This window comes from Hypomesus transpacificus, chromosome 15, assembly GCF_021917145.1.
Source record: "Hypomesus transpacificus isolate Combined female chromosome 15, fHypTra1, whole genome shotgun sequence".
Classification (NCBI taxonomy): Eukaryota; Metazoa; Chordata; class Actinopteri; order Osmeriformes; family Osmeridae; genus Hypomesus; species Hypomesus transpacificus.
Genome location: NC_061074.1, coordinates 4,514,495 through 4,532,192, shown reverse-complemented (window position 1 = coordinate 4,532,192; position 17,698 = coordinate 4,514,495). Strand labels below are relative to the sequence as shown.

Below are 17,698 nucleotides of genomic sequence, written 5' to 3'. Positions count from 1 at the left end.
TTGTGTTTCTGTAGGACCCAATTGATGGGACAACTTGCTGCTAACTCTATGATACTGAAATGGATGTTGATCTTTTGTATTTTTAAACAATAATAAAGTTGCTGCAAGATAAAAGTTCTCAACTGTTCACTTTAGCTTCTTCAAACATTTTGGGAGCGCAGGACATTTATTTTTTTTTATTCATGAAAGAATTGTGCAAATAATAATTGCATAACAAATGATTCATTATAAAATGAGAAGATATTCAAACCAAAGTCTTCATTGGGCTTAAGGGTACTGTCCCTTTTTTGTCCTCATTAGGTTGAGAGAGCTTTCCCCTCGATAGCATGTATGTGAGTAGATGTCTCTCAATTTAAATTTCTGCAAGCCTTTTCACATCCTCTTTTTATGGTTTTTGGCTTTATGCAGAGCAGTTTTATACATCGATATTGCTTAAAAGACTTGAGTTACCACAGGCAAAAAAAAACACTTTCAAAACTGAATCAACATGTCTAAGACTTGTGTTATCAACGAAGATATGTATAGGTTTAATATAAATATCCCCCCCTCACCCCTGGCAACTTATCAAAGCCTCTTAGTTCAAGTGTCTTCTCTCCGTCTATGTTAATGGTCTAGGCTGTAAAGATTAGAAGGAATTATCGACATTGGCCCTAAATTTACATTAGTGCATAACAAGTAGTTGTGTGTGTTTGTATCTATGAAAGCAAAGGCCAAGAAAATGGCTTATGATCTCATCTAGATAAGCGTCTTTGTCAAGAAGTCTCCGCAAATAAGAAACTCCAACCAAACCACACAGAAATGCTGTCCAGATGTTGATGTTTTTTTCTTTATCTCATATAAACCATAAAATGCAGTAGCATCTGTCACATGACAAGCATCAGCTATACAGAGTTGAGCATTCATTTAGCCACACCAACAGTAGCGCTTTTGAGTAGTATCTGTCATGATTTTGAATAGCTACAGTACATTCACCTAAATATTTTTGTAGGAATTTGAAGGACATAGTTTGACGGCATACTCAAGTTTTAAATTGGAGTGGAACGGCTTCTTTGTAGGAAGATGGTAGAGAAAACACATGATGATATTCATCTTAGGCAGTAACAGTCAGTTTTTTAATATAAAATGTCATAGCGTTACAACTCGTTCCCCCCATAGGTCTTCATTTGCTTTCCTGTTTCCAAAATGCATCAGTTGCAATCCTGTTAAAGATGAGTTAGACGGCTTTCAAGGCAGCCACTGCAAGTAAAAGGTTGAAGGTTACCAAACGTGGAATCTGGTAATGTAGTCCAAATCCTTCACTCCTAGCGCTTCCCATGTTTGACTTTTTGGTGGCAGAACGTGGGCGCCCTGTTGTGCTTGTGCGTGTGGAGACCCAATAGGAAGATGTTGAAGTCCAATCCAACGTCTGGTCCCCTGAACCGTTTGCGCCCCCTCTCCCCCCCCCAAACATTCCAGTTTCTAACAGCGCCGACTTGGCCAGGTACCCAGAGGTGACCACTGCAGCCCTGACAGGGGAATCATCGCGGCTGAAATCCCGCACATCAGCTCCCAAAGGGGGCTCCGTGTAAGAGGCAAAGTGCCACTCCCCCCCGGGAGTCACCATGTGGGCCTGTCCGCAGGTCGGCCTAGTGTAGCAAGGACAGCCCAAAACAATGGCACGGGTGTGCTCAGCCCAGCCCAAGAGCTTAGTAATGTTCTCCTCTTCCTCACAAGCCCAAGGATTATCCCCTAGTGTCAGCAACTCAAGGCCAATTAGCCGATCCAAAACCCCCTCTGCCACCCAGGAGAAGCGGTTGGCATGCAGGTAGAACCGGCTCAACCTGGGCAAACGGTCCAACGAGCCCGGCAAGATCTGAACCAGGTAGTTGTGGGACAAATCCACACTCTCCAGATTGTGAGGCATATTTGTGGGGACTGTCCAAAACCGATTGTGACTCAAGTTGAGCGCGTGAAGACTTGGCAGGGTGTTGTTGATGAAGACCACCCTTTCCAACTCGTTGGCAGACAGATCCAGAACCCTCAGGTTCCAGTGGTAGGCGGTGTCATTCTTTTCAAGGGATCGGAGCTGGTTCCCTGCTGCGCGGATGTCCCAAAGGGCCCGAGGCAGGGAGGAGGGCAGGCGGCCCATTTGATTGTAGGACACATCCAGGGTACGAAGGTGGGCATAGTGGCTTAATTGGTCCCCAAGACCGGGTAGGCTGTTTGGAAAGTATAATTACTTTTTTGTATTAATTGGATGTCATTTACACAATAAGTAGTTCAAATGTTATCAGCTACCCAAGAATGGTGCACTCTCCTCCCGAGCCCACAGGCCTTCTCCATCTCAAGGTTAGCATATCTGCGGGTCCATGCTGATGGAATTGTACCTGTTGTGGGAGAGGTTGAGGAAGCGGATGTTGTGCTGCAGACCGGGAGGAAGCTGGGTCAGACCTCGGAAGGAGCAGTCCACCACACGGTGTCCCCGGCTGCAGGAGCACACAGAGGGGCAGATGGACAGGACCCAGCCCCCTAGGAACCCAGAAAGAATCAGCAGGAGCAGGCCAGCCAGTGGGGCACAGTTGAGGGGGGGCATGGCGAGGGCTCTGCAATGATAAAGAAAGTGAAAGATGCTGGAGCTTGTTGGAAGCTTTGGGGGTGTACAGATACAGATCATGATGATGGTTGTTCCAGAAAAAAATGTATCGGTCCAAAAGGCAAGAAATGCAGTGACAACCTGTAAGAAGCCATTACCTGACTGAGGTTAACTTTGGGCACAATAAACGTAAAGATTTATGACATAATAGCATTGCATAGCTAAAAAAAAAAATGCACACATGGGACTAGATCAATGATATAAGGACATTGCGTGTGGTAAAAAGAGAGTAAAATCTCTTTGATTCAAACAAATATTTATGCTGATTTAAACATTTTCTCATCCTTGTGAAAATAATGTTTGTGTGAGCACCCAGGCACAGCAGAAAAACACTTGGTTAATCAATCCTGTGGCTGCCGAAGACTGAAATGGTCTTTTAGTACTGCGTGTGCGTCACCCGTTCGAATCTAGGAAGAGCTAGGATCAGTCCATCAATCTTTAAGAACAAAATATATCAACCCTGGTACATGAACACCTCCTCTGTTCTTCCTTCCTCTTCTTTCCTCCCACATAATTTGCAGCTACTGTTGACAATTGAACAATTTGTACTATGCTAAGTGCTTTAGGTTAGGATCAGACCAATCTGTTTTAATGGCTCTGATGCAGTTGACAAGAGTCCTAGTCAGACTGTGAGCTCCTGCCAGAGAGTTGGAGAGCTCGGAAATACTGCAGTGGGCGCCGGCTGAATAAATTTAGGGTGGTACACACACAAACACAGTCAAATGACTGTCTTGTAATGCTGGATGCAGCATGTGAGGGGGAGCACAGGATAGTTTGTTGTGAGATACCTCTGTCGCAAGTTACATTCATAGTTTTCTAGAAACTTCTTCAGGTCATATCACACTGTAATTTAATCTCATCGGGATCACATACTTTACCAAAATGCACAAGGTATGAAATGTACAAAACATAAAAAAATACATTTGATTTGTTTATGGGGTACATATGACATGTCAAATTGAACATGGTAATGGCTGCTCATGCTGGTTTCTTGTTCTGGAGATGAGTAATAAACAGGCATAGCCTGGCGTAGACACATCCTACTGCAGTCTACTGGACTAAGTGGTAATACTAATCACAGCTCTGTAAATGTGTGTATGCATGTGCGCATGTGTTGGCACGAGAGTGCCTTCCTCACTGTTTTTCTTTCCATGCCGAACTGTATATCACTCACCTGATCCTTTCCATGTCTTCAGAAAGTCATCTCTATGCTCCTGTCCTTTCTCTCTATTCACCTTTGTTTTCCTTTCTGGCTGTTCTCTCAAGCTGCGTAGCAGAGAAAATGATTGGATAGTTAAATGTCAGGTTTTTATCTGTCCTCATTACTTTCTCTTACTAGAATTCCTTTTCTCTTTTTTTTCCTTTTTGATTTGTAGGCTGGCTCAATATCTGTCACTCTGTATCCTGTCCTTTCAGTTCGTTTTCGGTCGTCTTCTCTTCTATCAAAGGTGTTTCTTTGTCCTTCCCCCTTGTCCCCCCCCCTTTCTCACCTCGCTCGGGGCTAGTTCTGTGTTGGTGCTGGGTTGTGCAGCCAGCCTCTCTCTCTCTCTCAGCCGTCCTGCCGGCTTCGTCCTGGCATGGCAGAGCGAGGTGCCCTCAATAACGCCAGCCTCCTCCACAACGCTCCTCTGCAGGCTCCTGACGCGCACTGCATGGGGGGGAAGGAACGTCTAGGAGCTGAAGAGGGAGGGAGGAGTGGAGGGATAAATGCAGCACAGAGACGGCCCACTCTGCTGCTGATGGGGTGGGGGGAGGAGGAGGAGGGGGGGGCGAGGGTAGGGAGGAGGAAAGCTGCTGCTGACTCCAATCTTTTTAACATCAGGATCCGTGCACTCTACAAAAGGAAGTCTTTCTACCTATCCAGCCTTTCACTCTTACACACTCTCTGTCCTCATGGTTCAGTGGAGACTTATATGGGGACATTTTAACATTATTTTAAACCTCTACGAACAAAGACACGCACACACCCTTGTACCCAGTATATAAGCGTTTAGGTACAGGCAGCCACTCTGCAGCTGATACTACCCGGCTGGGTGACATTGTTCTGAATCAGTAGGCACGAACAGTCTCTCCCCTCTGTCACATGCGCACACACAGGCAAACACTGCCCCCACCCCTCTTAACAGGGGAGCTGTCTTACATCCGACACCTGCAACTGCAGACTACGCTCATAGTCACTATGCAAGTTTACACAGCCACATTTGTTCAGATGTTATATATTATATGATTCTTGATGCCACCACACCCTCCCTGTACATCAAAACATGCTGTTACATTGAGACGTTTATTTTAAAACGCTTTTATTTAATGATGTCTCAACTCTTAATTTGTGTCCCATTTACTGCCGCACTAATAGCCATCACACCATTTCCATTCCTCTCATTTATACAGAACGGTAGTTACTACCGTTGTCAGTTCAACTTTCGTTTTAACATCCCTCTTTCCCTCCGTTTAGGAACATTAGCATGGCTAGCATAGCGTGTCGCTTTATCTTTGAGGGGAAGTCTGCCGTCTGCGTCTGAAGTCTCCATCTGCAGGAACCCTCTTGCCAGTCTGTAATAAAAACTGCGCTCTGGTCAAATGTGCTGAGCCAGGAGTTAGAAAGATGCTGGGGAATCACTGTCCTGTGCCCAGTGGCCTGTGTTTTATGATGACTGTGCCCTCGTAATGGTCATACCTTTGCCTAAGAAATATACAACATTGAAACAATACAACTTTATTGATCCCAGTACGTATCGGTTACGTATCTGTTAATTTATATCAATATATAACAGGTTAATAATAGCATAAATACAAAAGACAGGTACAGAATTATCCAGTCGTAACACAAAGGGACAATTTAGAGCAGGGGTCCCCAAACTACGACCCGCGGACCAAATATGGCCCGCCAACGCATTTGGACCGGCCCTTTGAACAATGCCAGAGACTTTTTAAATTGTTATTTAAAAAAAGTTTACACTGATTAATATCCATAAGCAAGTAAATGTTTTGATTTCAATAGCAATGAATATGAAAAAAAGTCATTACGATAGTAATAATGCTCTTTTAATAGGCTATATATCCCTTGATATGCACGGATGTACGGTGCATAACAAAATAATAAACTAATCTAGCATAATGGATACATTTAAAATCATAATAAAATCTCCACAATAATACTGGTAGTCACTCCGGCTCAGGGCTGTAATCATAATCCCCCTCCCATATTCAAATCGGGTCCCCCCCTCCCCTCAATATATTGATATAAAAATATAAATAAAATATGATGTGCTCCACTACGACAGTCAACCAAATATAATAATAAATTAATTTTGAAAAATTAAAAAAGTTCTCAGGGCAGGACCCTCAGACTCCCCATCAGATTTCTTCCCCCCCAATGTTGACTCCATGGTTATGGCCTTGCTCCAGCCCATGTCATTTTCTGTTACAGACCGACCCAGCCCCACATTAAAGAAAGGAAAAATAATCTGGCCCTCGCAGAAAAAGGTTTACTGTCAGGGCCACTCTTTGACACAGTGCCAGATATCTAAGACTACGCTAATGGTGAATGTCTTGTGACTCAAATGTCTACTTCGCTCCCCCTTCTGCTCTGCAATGCTCCTTGTTTCACTTCACCCAGACCAAAGGGTACAGTCCACCCAACCTTACAGTCCTGTCTCTCATAAATGTATCTTTGTGTAGGTGTGCTTGTTTCCCTCATGGAATCACAAACACACACAGGATAGTTGTGTTGGACCACCGACCAGCTTGCGGTGAGACGAGTCATCATTTTGTTACCTGAGGCCATGCATTGCATGTGAGGGAGTCAGTCTGCTGGTTTTGCTGCTACTGCAGGAGGCTAAATGGTTCAGTTATGGCCAGACTAGATTACAAAGTAGACCTTGGTGGTCCATTCACGCACATCTGTTCAGAAAGGGAACTCATAAAGGAGGAAGCAACACCAATCAAAAGTGTGCAGCTGCATGGAAACACCAGGCAGCTTTGCTAGTAGAGGAAAGGGCTAGAAGAGTTACTGGTGCTTGAAGAGTTACTGTTGCCAAACCTATATCAGCGTTCTACTTCCGATTGAGATACAGATATGAATAGATGAATAATCCCCTGGCACAGTTGTTTGAAATGTAAATGTTGTTTTCATAAACTGTTCGTTTTCTGGAAGGAAATAGTCATTCACACCTTTTTCTTAAAGTGACTAACCCCTACATCGGAACAAAGTTAAATGTTGGGTTAGTCATACCACTACGCTCTAGCTCATTAACTACATCATCTTTGTTTGAATGAATAGAATGGAGTGCAGTCAATGCATTGTTCAGATTTAAAAAGTCAGATGTGACAGACGTTGTCTAAACTGAAAATACTTGTGTGGTTTTATAATTAGCTTCTATCGTCTGCCCTTTCTCATTCACTCATTTACTTAGATACAAGCACAGACACTCACAAAAACAAGAAACAACACAAGCTCTCAAGTCATTTTTCTGTTCCTAATTTTCTTGTCTGTACATTTTTCTCTTAGTGTGAAGAGGGGAAGAGAGTGACAGAGCTCTGAATTGATAGCTGCTGTATCTTCCGGGTGACAGACTTTATAGAGGAGGATAAAGCAGGTGCTGTGGTTTGGTAGCTGGTCTTCGGGGCTGGAGGAGGGAGGGAGGCAGTGGCGTTTGACAATCACCATCCACCAGGAATGAATTGTGGTCTGAACCTGTGCAACAGAGGTTTTTTACAGAATGTTCCAGGCTTAGCATAAAGCAGTGTAACACATAAACCCCACTTGGTATTTCAGTACATCTGTTTTGTGTAAATATGTCAATATTTCTCTTTTGTTGGAGAAAATTGTATTTGGTTGCAGTTCTTCAGGTCATATATTGTGGTTTCTTGGCAGAAGAGAACAATTGTAATTTCCATCTGCTGTGTGTTGCCTTCCTGTTTTCAGTTCTCAGAAACTTGAAATATTTTTAAAGGCACATCACTAAGGCCTGTATGCAGTGAATTCAAATTTGGTCCTGTTGCTAAAACAATAGACAGCCCTATCTCAGTAGACATTTTCTTGTTCTCAATAAATGCACTTCTTAACTACTACTTGAAAATAAGTCTCACTTTTAGACAAAGCAAACAGATGCTGATTCAGGTGCATGACTGTGGCTACAGGGAAAAGCATAGACACCACGGAGACAACGCCATCATTTTTTGTCATGATAGTTCATATGTGGACATGAGTAAAGGGGGAGCAGGGGGAACAATGGCACCAGCCGTGTTTGGTACACTGGGGATGGCATCAGGATGGGGACTCAGGTCAACGTCCATCAAAGGTAGAGAGTCTTTAGGTGGTGAAAGAGGGTGAACAACTAAGTGGTCTGAATTTGAGGCTGTGTCTTCAGTGGTAGCAGGTGTCTTGGGATCACTATCATGGTCGGTTGATGGGATCGTTGGAGAGATTGAAATTGGAGATTCCTGATCCTTGATTTCTTTTGCTCCCAAATTGGTCTCATTGCTTGGTTCCACCTGTCCAGCACTTAACTCCCTTCCAAATGTACTTTGTGGAATATCCTCCATGTTGTAGTCTGTATTTTTCTCCCGAAGCAAAGACAGCCTCGTGGACAACCTCTGAGGCAGGAATCCCGCTAAAGAAATACGCTGTGATCCTCTTAAGTGGACTTGTCCGTTGTCGTCATCATCAACTACACCGTCCAGAAAAGGGGAGGGGCCAGCCCATTCTGTGTTCATCATCTGTTTTCTCTGTCGCCTTCGTTTCCTTATGAAAATTACGACAAAACCGAGCATCATAATTATTATTGATCCCCCGATCAGTACCGCCACCACTGTGCCATGCTTACCCGCCTCTTTGGGTTTTTTCTGATTTGTTGCCTTTGTTGGTCGATCAATTGGTTCTCTTTTTGTTGTGACTGCAGTGGTAGTGGAAACAATTACTGTCATATCAGTGTTGACCACTTGAGTGATGAGGCCCTTGGTGCTGGTAGTCATGTCAACAGCCTTACTCACTGTGGTTGGTGTTGTAGGGTTTGTTTCAGACATGACGGTTGAACCAGGGTCAGTCGAGTCTGAGGTTGTAGCAGCAGGCTGGTCTGTTGGTTGTTCATCAATGGATTTTGTCGAGGTGGTCGTCATTTCCAGGATTGAAACTTGTGATGGGGTGTATGAGAAAGGATCTTCAGTGGCTGTTGTACTTGAATCTCTCTTCAAGTCTTGTCCTCGCACAACCACAACTGATGTCACTCCTGATTGGTCTTTGGTTGTGTTGGGTTGGATTGTCTTTGTGGAGATGTTGAAGTATGATTCCATCCCTGGAATGGTTGTTCCTGGTCTGGTTTGAATGAGTGGCCTTGAATGGTTGTCAGAGATCCAAGTTTGAGTTGACAGTTCTATTGTAGCTTCAGGGTTTTGGCTGGATTTCAGGGTGTGGTTTTGTTGGTCCAGTGTAAAGGATTTGGTCTGGTCAGTTAAAATGACTTCATCATTCCTTGAACTGGTGGAGTGGGTGAGCTGTTCAGGTGTCACAGTGGCATTCAATCCCAGGGGCAGCATCCACAGAACCAGAACAAAGGCTAAGTGCAATCCTTCCATTGTTGTCTTCTCAGAATTATGATGTGTCTGGGTGATTGAGAAAGACAGGAAATGTTTGGTGAAATTTTGGCATTCGTGAGTGATGTCTCTGTTTCAGCATGCTAGTTGATCTAGAAATGTTTAAGCTCAAGGAAGTTTGAGCAAAATGGCATTGCTGTGAAATACAAAGGCTTGATTTCCTTTTTGTTCCTCTACATCATTTGTGCCCATACCAACATGTTTTACTTTCAAGCTGGTCTACTTCACAAGTCAGTTATGCCATTTTGGGTTCATTTTTAATTCAATAAAATTGCTCACACTTAAAAAAATACTTTCCTCACTTTTAAAGAGCTTTACATTGTTCATACACACATTGTCTTACAATTATCATTACCACTGAGTCCACCGGTATATCATGGCCATCATACAAAGGAAAGGTTACCGTAACCACATACTTGCAAACGTTAGAAGGGTAGTGTATTAGGAATATAAATTGAACTTACCTAAACTGGTTTTACCACCGTCATAGTTGTGCTCACTGTTCTGAAAGCAGCAGTTAAATTAGGCATAGGGCCCCGAGTCTGTCAGAATAAGGAACCCACTGTTGCTCACAGGAAGTAACAGTTGTGAAACTTCATGAAACGTCATGAAACCGGAAAAAAGAAACCCTAAACTTCAGACTTGGTTATCAGTTTTTGGTTTGATCTTTGCAGTCTTTTGTTATTGTCCTAACCTAAAGTTATTATACATATACATTATAGCGCCCATACTTTGCTAATTAACTATATTAAATAATGCCTGAGGCTGTAATAATATTAGTAATACAGCTACGACACTGACATTCTTTAATTTACTATATTAAAACACTCAATGCTATCATAGGAGGCCATTAAAGGGGATATACTTGATTTTGTTAAAACTATCTGTACAATTAATTTAAAGCATATTTTTTCCCAGGCTACCTGTTTCATACTGCACTGTTTTAAATAATGTTGTAAAAGGAATTGTGGCAAATTTTTTACTCCCATCAATTTGAAATAAGAAAACCATTCATATTACACAAAACAGCAATTTATTTGGAATTTGGTGTTAAAAAGAACAACTTTTATGCAGAGAGAATTCAAAATCTCAGCTAAGAGATTTAAGTGTTCTTAAACAGCTTGTGTAACGTGAAACAGAGACTAATTGATGCAACAAGGAGGCTGAAATCCATCGCTTTGCCCAGCCATATATGACAAAAGAAATTCAAAAGCTTGGGGAATTTATTTATCTTGACTCTAAGTTATAATCATTTTGGCATGGTCCTTCACATTTGTTTTGAATACGTCCATTCAAAATGCTTAAAAATGCATATACAAATGCCTACCATCATGAAAAAACTCCCCCCACCTGGCCAAGTCCTTAATTTAATCTTTGTTAATCAAATATCCATAGTTTTTAAAGCTATGATGTTTAAATTGCCTGGGCGTACCCATATGACAAGTCACTCACCTCCTTTTAAGATCCTGAACCTTAGCAGCAAGGGTAATTAACTTGTGCAGTTGGCAGAGATGCTCTATTCACTTGATTCAAATCTAGTTCCCCACCACCCTGTCAAGTCTATCGCCCTTTCTACTGACCTTTATGATTTTAAAAGAGAGACTAACTACGAAATGGTTTCAAAGCAGGTTACATGTTAATTACATTTTCAACAAAAAAAACATAAGAAGCTCATACTACGATGAAAGACCCTTGAAAGTATCATATCATGCTAAAAATACTGGATACTGGACACTTTGCCATGTAGCAAGCTGGGCTAAACTGTTTGCTGCAGATTACAATTTTTTTTATAGGTCTTCATCTCAGCTCAAGGAGTACTGATGCCCTCTCACACCACTAGCGGCATGTCCTCCAGATTTTCAGGGACCTCCAAACAAGAATTCCTAGAGCTGGAGCTCTGCATCTGCATAGCCATTTCCCCATGTCCAGAATCCACATTTGTTATCTTAGTGGCTGGCCTTGCCTCTCCCTCGTCCTCTTTATTTTCTCTCTCGTTTTTTTCTTCCTCCACCGTCTTTCTGTCCTCTTTCACCTCCTGCAACATGACGCTGGTGTCGCAGGGCCCCTCTACCCCCCCCTCCTCTTCAAAATCCCTGCCCCAGTAGCCCGCATCGCTCACCAGGTCAGCATTGCTGCGTGACGGCCGCGGAGCTTGCACTCGTCTCTGCAGACGGCACACCTGGCAGGCTAGCACCAGAGTAGAGACCAGCAAGCAGAGGATCAGACCTCCAGCTGAGGCCACAGCAATGATACCAATATGGGGTTCGATCAAGCAGCCTGGGCCGGTGACATTAGTCGGGGTGTCTGTTGATGGCAGGGTTTCGTACTGGGCTGATGTAGAAGAACTTTCTGGTGCTTCCGTTTTGTTCATTGGTGTGGTAACGTTTGCTGACAAGTGGGCTTTGCGGAAGCTTAGTACCAAAAGGAAGACGTAGAGAGCTAATTTGGAACCTTCCATCGTACCTGAAGGATCAGGAAAGAACATTAGTACACAAACAAAAGTTACATTTTGTTCAATTGTGAGGGTTGTCAATAATCAAATGCTATTATACGTCTGTGGATGATCTTAAGTCTGTTCATCTCTCTTTGTCTCAAAGGGGAGTTGAATTGAAACTGTGTGCTTTTCAAATTGACATGTTAATTAGCCCAGATACATCTTCTAAGGTAAATTGAAATTACATCTAATTAGTGAGCTTCAAAAGGTTGGTTGTAAAATGTAAATTCCCTCTCCTCAAACTTGATCTAATTTTTTTGTACCTAGCCCATATCCGGGGGTACTTTACCTCCAACCTTTTTGCAAGTCCAATCCAAGTGGTATATGTAAAGAATGTTGTGTACATCAAGGACAAACACGTTAATTATGAATGTCTAAAGTAGTAAGGTGGTGCAGCCCAATTTACAGTCACATCTAGTAAAATGAGACATTGCATGTTAAACTTGATTACATGTATGTAATTGTGGGTTTAATTGAGCATTACTTACCTTTTATATGAAGTGGTGGATTGCTGGGCGTGAGTGAAGGATAGAAGTTTGAAGTCTTAATCGGACCTGTTTAATGTGAGGACCAGTGAGTGACACTTCTGACTGAAGTCACTCTTGAGCTGCTTGGCAGACACACTTCCTGTGCTGTCCTCCTGGTCTCTTGAGTCAGGTTATTTTGGGGCTGCTTGAACCTTATTTGCTTATTTGTAGCACAGATGTTTGTCACATACTAAAAGAAAGAAAAGAAAGTAGTGTGAGTTTGAATTGTTACATTCATTTCATCTTGGTTTAAGTCCTAAGTAATCTAATGTCCGCCTACCCCTGATCTCCCTTAGGTTCAAGACCGGACAGATCAATGGTGACCTGCTGATCTATCATGTCCTCCTGACCCTCAAGCCCTACTATGCCAAGCCCTATGAAATTGTGGTGGATCTCACGCACGTAGGTCCCAGCAACCGCTTTAAGACGGACTTCCTCTCCAATTGGTTTGTGGTCTTCCCCGGCTTCGCCTATGAGAATGTGGCAGCTGTCTACGTCTATAACTGCAACACCTGGGTGCGGGAGTACACCAAGTATCACGAGAGGCTGCTGACCAACGTGAAGGGCAGCAAAAGGCTGCAGTTCATTGACTCACCGGCGAGGCTGGCAGAACACGTCGAGTCCGATCAGCAGAAACTGCCCGCAGCTACTCTAGCCTTGGAAGAAGACCTAAAAGTCTTCCACAATGCTCTTAAGTTGGCCCACAAGGACACCAAGGTCTCTATAAAGGTCAGTGTCTTTGTGTGGGCTCTGGGTTAGGGGGAGGGAGGCAAGAAAATGGGAGCCAGACAAGTGTCCTTAATCACTTTCTCTCCTCATGATACCTAACCGAGAGACTAATTCAGTCTCAGGGGTGGAGTCAATGTCATTGCACCTATTAAGGCCTGGATTAGTTTAAAAAAATTAGGATAAATGTATTATAACCAAAGATATGGAGTTCATTACCAGGCAACTAGTAAGGAAAATGTGTGGGATTATTGGCCAGACTTTTCTTATGGCCTTGTCTTTCAGTCAACCAAAAGAAAGTCCACTTCCTCCTTATTTCACCCTTCTCAGGTGGGATCCACTGCTGTCCAGGTGACCTCGGCCGAGCGGACACGTGTCCTCGGCCAACCTGTCTTCCTCAACGACGTGTACTACGCCTCTGAGATTGAGGAGATCTGCCTGGTGGATGAGAGCCAGTTCACCCTTACCATGGCCAATCAGGGCACGCCACTCACCTTCATGCACCAGGAGTGTGACGCCATCGTTCAGTCCATCATCCACATCCGAACCCGCTGGGAGCTCTCCCAGCCTGACTCCATTCCTCAGCACACCAAAATAAGGCCCAAAGATGTGCCGGGCACACTGCTCAACATTGCCCTGCTCAACCTGGGTAGTTCCGACCCCAGTCTCAGGTCAGTCAGCCACATGGTATTAGTCTGGGGGAAGGGGAGGCTGGGCCTCAGACTGGCAAAAGATTGATTGTGACCATTTCCATTAGTCTCCCAAAGTTCAATTTTCTAGAGTGTTACACTGTGAAATACACTCTTAATCTAACTCTCCCCTCTGTATCAGGCTAATATGGTTTTGTTTGAACTGGATGATCCATGTAGGTCTGCTGCGTACAACCTCCTCTGTGCCTTAACCTGCACCTTCAACCTGAAGATTGAGGGCCAACTGCTGGAGACTTCAGGCCTGTGTATCCCAGCCAACAACACACTGTTCATAGTCTCTATCAGCAAGACTCTAGCTGCCAACGAGCCACATCTCACTCTTGAGTTCCTGGAAGAGTGCATCTCTGGTTTCAGCAAATCCAGTGTGTACATGCCCTGTCAAATTGTCATGTGTTCACTTGCTCACTAACTTGCTCTTTTCATCTCCCACTCAAACACACCACACACAGTGTTTCCCACAGATTAGAAATACATTTGTGCTGGTGGTGGGGGGGTGGGGGGTTGCCCTGTGTCTGCCCTGGGGGGGGGGGGGGGGGGTTCAAAATAATTCACACCCCATTCAAGTCCTATCTGCCAGAAACTGAAGTATAGAAATGAGTTCCCTTATCCTGAGACCTGCTTTCTTACCTGCCTGTTTCTACATCTGTTTGTCCACCTCACTTGTTGCTTCAGCTGGCTCTCTCACAGCAACTTTCTCTCCCTGACCCTGAGAGAAAGTTGAAAGAGCCTGAAAATATATCTGGGGAAATTGTGGGGTGTAGTAGTTACTGCACTACTACAGAAGTGTGGTAGTTAGCTAGCTCTACAATTTACCTGGGCTAGGTCTGAATCTAGGAGAAAAACGGAGGTGGCAGCTGTAGGTATATGCCGGTAGCAACGCTAGTGCTAAATAATGATTTAGCTGGTCGGCTCCATGACGCCGGTAAGTAGGGCACGTGAGATTGCTCACCAAAAGAACGAAGAGGAACCCACTTGTTTAGCAGATTAAGACATGTTCATAGGTAGAGCTACCTAGCGAAAAGTAACCTAAACATTCCTAGACTTTTAGCTATGGTACAAATAATTACATTTAGTAATTTAGCAGACGCTCTTATGCAGAGCGATTTACAGTAAGTACAGGGACATTCCCCCGAGGCAAGTAGGGTGAAGTGCCTTTCCCAAGGACACAGTCATTTGACACGGCCGGGAATCAGAATCAGAAAGGGATTTATTTGCCATGAAAGTTTGGCAAAGGAATTTGCTTTGGCAAATTCGAACTGGCGACTTTCAGATTACTAGCCCGATTCTCTAACCTCTCAGCCACCTGACTATAATAATGTTATAATAATGCTGAGGGCTCTCTGATATCGCTGACTCTCTAGAACGGCGTATCTATGCGTCGTTGCTAACGTGTGCTGACGTTGTGGCTGTGTGTGAGAGAGACTCGTGAGTGACCGAGAGATGGAGGGAGAGCAGGGAAAGGAAATGCAGCTGAACAAATACGCTGCGTGTTTTAAATAGCGTCAACCAAATGTTAAAAATAATAACGAAACGCATTGTGATGCACAGCCACAAATTAGTCTATGTGTGGGAAACAATGACACACTTCCTTTGTTTTTAGCCTTTGCATTACAAAGCCATACATGTCAACACTCTCACATTGACTCACACACACCCACCTTTCCCATTTTGGAGAATCTTAGGCCACTGTTTGATTGTCTTGTCCATCAGTGTGTAAGAAGCTATGTCTCAGTCATAAGGCTTGGTAGACAGTTAATGAAATAACTTCTATGAAATGTCATTCATTTCAATAACAGTTAATGAAATAAGGACTCAATACATTGCATTTGTATCTGTTGTATTCTGTCATTTGTCATAAACGTGATATGTTACATCAAAGGAATCCTATTAACTTTCCACCTTCTGAACCTTTCAGTAAATTGAGCTTGTGTTTGTGTGCAGGTATCGAATTGAAACACCTGTGTCTGGAGTACATGACACCCTGGCTGCTCAACCTGGTGCGCTTCTGCAAGCACAACGATGACGCCAAGCGCCAGCGCGTCACCGCCATCTTGGACAAGCTGATCACCATGACCATCAATGAGAAGCAGATGTACCCTTCTATCCAGGCTAAGATCTGGGGGAGCCTAGGCCAGGTCAGGCTTCCTCTACCTCGCACACATCATAGAGGGAAGTTGTCCTAAGGCAAATATTTAAGAGCAGCTAAATTCCCTGCCTCTTGGCCAAGCTGTATTATTAGTTTAGGAAAGTTTATAACCCTGGATATGAGAGAGAGTTCCATCAATGTCCTCATCCGGAAACTTTGCTTGGCATCCCCAAGTTGTATATCTTTCGGCTGACAGAATGTACTCAATGCACTATAGAAGCTTTGGAGCCCAGTGAAAAGAAAGGCAATCATGGTGAAGCAAGATACTGTGAACGGATAGATATGGTCATTGTGTTGGCACAGTATGGAAAAGAAAACAAATGGATTGAAAGGCACATAGTGGGTTCTTTACCGTTTGTAGCGTTCAGTTGTTGGTATTCACCAGCTTCCATTAAGGTTTTATTTAAGGTATTGTAATAATGGGATGTTCTCTTGTCAGTTTTCCCCTGAATTAATGTGTTGTGTTTTTGGTGACTACAGTGCAGATATCCAGGTAATAACCCAATGGAGAACAATTCCACATTATTGACTCAGCTGAATAAAGCACAATTACGTTTTTGGCAGAAGGAAGGTTGAATGCTTGAATATTTACCTAAACAACTACTCACTTAAACAACTTCGTAGAACCAAGTGGATGTGAGATGTTGACTTCTAGCCACTGTGCCCTCAGATTACAGACCTGTTGGATGTGGTGTTGGACAGCTTCATCAAGACCAGCGCTACAGGCGGCCTGGGCTCCATCAAGGCTGAGGTCATGGCGGACACAGCTGTAGCTCTAGCCTCTGGGAATGTCAAGCTGGTATCCAGCAAGGTGAGATCTCTATCATCTCAGTCAGGACATGCTAGGACTTTGTCAGCTTCTGAAGGCCACTCACAAATGTTTTGTATAGATTGATGCAAAGTAAGGCAACATTATATTTACTACAGGTGTAATTCATTTCCCATACCTGTCTTTTCGTGAAACACAGATTATCTTTTATTGGTCAGTGTCTCGTGCTAATTCACCTACTGTCCCTGTCAGTCTCTGCTGCTAGTACAGCTTTGTGTTCAACTTATGACTGACATGTCATTTACATTTAGACATTATTCATTTAGCAGAGGCTCTTAATTTCGCACGGCCAGGAATCGAACCAGCAACCTTCTGATTACTTGCCCGATTCCCTAACCGCTCAGCCACCTGACTCCCCTGTCAGTTCTTGTCCTCAATGAACTCTGGATTGTCACTGCCTTTATCTCCAAAACCTCAGTACTCCTCTTATATAGAGAACATTGCAGTTAACATGTCAAACACATTAGTCTCTTAGATTTAAGTCTCGTAAAATCCTGGTGTTTAAATTACAGAAAGTGACTGATCAGTCCAATTAGTTTCTAACGACCCCTGAACTGAAAGAAACACTAACACAAATATTCATATCATATTGAATGTAACTTTTCTTACCAATTTCGGCTTCAGAATCCTGTCTCTGTCCTTATAGTATCCCAACTGAAAGTCCTCCACTCAATGCCCATCATCTGTCTGGGTGTGCACTCTTCAATTCTCCCTCCTACTGAAATAAACAAACACAGCACACAGAGACCAGACACACAATAGTAAGCCAGACCCTTGCTCCTATTATGGGATACACTGTAAGGCATGGCAGTGAATGGTAGTCATTGTGAAGATGTTTTGCTGAGGAGCAGCGAACAAAATCGGCAAGCATCCCAACTGCAAATCTTTTTTTAAGGGCCAATAGACCCATTTCAGATTAGACTCATTGTTGAGAGCATTTACCCCTAATCTTATTTCTTGTTGATGGTGTACACTTCAATCAATAGGGTGGGCATTGTGTGGATGGCATGAGCCAGCCACTACTGATGTCATGACAGGCC

The 17,698-nt window shown here is 43.5% G+C and overlaps 4 protein-coding genes across 10 annotated transcripts in view; 1 reads left to right on the top strand and 3 right to left on the bottom strand.

The window, feature by feature from the left end:
• Positions 1–17,698, top strand: part of nf1a (neurofibromin 1a) — a 51,256-nt gene that overhangs the window by 21,772 nt on the left and 11,786 nt on the right. For all 6 annotated transcript variants that reach the window (XM_047036660.1, XM_047036657.1, XM_047036658.1 and 3 more), the window contains 5 exons: positions 12,544–12,976; positions 13,304–13,644; positions 13,843–14,045; positions 15,625–15,818; positions 16,500–16,640. In XM_047036660.1, the coding sequence (XP_046892616.1) occupies positions 12,544–12,976; positions 13,304–13,644; positions 13,843–14,045; positions 15,625–15,818; positions 16,500–16,640 (1,312 nt within the window). The remainder of the gene's footprint in view (positions 1–12,543; positions 12,977–13,303; positions 13,645–13,842; positions 14,046–15,624; positions 15,819–16,499; positions 16,641–17,698) is intronic.
• On the bottom strand, positions 8–4,349 carry omgb (oligodendrocyte myelin glycoprotein b). Of its 2 annotated transcripts, XM_047036662.1 has the most exons (4): positions 4,123–4,349; positions 3,807–3,898; positions 2,367–2,582; positions 8–2,198 (listed from the first exon to the last, which is right to left on the bottom strand). In XM_047036662.1, the coding sequence occupies exons 2-4, from the start codon at positions 3,818–3,820 to the stop codon at positions 1,214–1,216; spliced, it is 1,215 nt and encodes a 404-aa protein (XP_046892618.1). In that variant the 5' UTR covers positions 3,821–3,898; positions 4,123–4,349; the 3' UTR covers positions 8–1,213. The 2 variants fall into 2 exon arrangements, with proteins under 2 accessions (XP_046892618.1, XP_046892619.1); XM_047036663.1 differs by lacking the exon at positions 3,807–3,898.
• On the bottom strand, positions 5,660–9,967 carry LOC124478371 (protein EVI2B). Its single transcript, XM_047036661.1, has 2 exons — positions 9,691–9,967; positions 5,660–9,235 (listed from the first exon to the last, which is right to left on the bottom strand). Exon 2 carries the CDS (start codon positions 9,206–9,208, stop codon positions 7,817–7,819), a length of 1,392 nt encoding a protein of 463 aa, XP_046892617.1. The 5' UTR covers positions 9,209–9,235; positions 9,691–9,967; the 3' UTR covers positions 5,660–7,816.
• Positions 10,600–17,677, bottom strand: LOC124478373. The gene is made up of 3 exons (XM_047036665.1): positions 17,268–17,677; positions 12,209–12,437; positions 10,600–11,689 (listed from the first exon to the last, which is right to left on the bottom strand). The coding sequence occupies exon 3, from the start codon at positions 11,682–11,684 to the stop codon at positions 11,055–11,057; it is 630 nt and encodes a 209-aa protein (XP_046892621.1). The 5' UTR covers positions 11,685–11,689; positions 12,209–12,437; positions 17,268–17,677; the 3' UTR covers positions 10,600–11,054.

Coding starts and splice junctions, on each gene's coding strand:
- LOC124478373 (XM_047036665.1), bottom strand. CDS start 11,684: ATGGAAGGTTCCAAATTAGCTCTCTACGTCTTCCTTTTGGTACTAAGC.
- omgb (XM_047036662.1), bottom strand. Junction 2,199..2,366: donor CTCAACCTCTCCCACAACAG/GTACAATTCCAT, acceptor CTTTCCAAACAG/CCTACCCGGTCTTGGGGACC.
- LOC124478371 (XM_047036661.1), bottom strand. CDS start 9,208: ATGGAAGGATTGCACTTAGCCTTTGTTCTGGTTCTGTGGATGCTGCCC.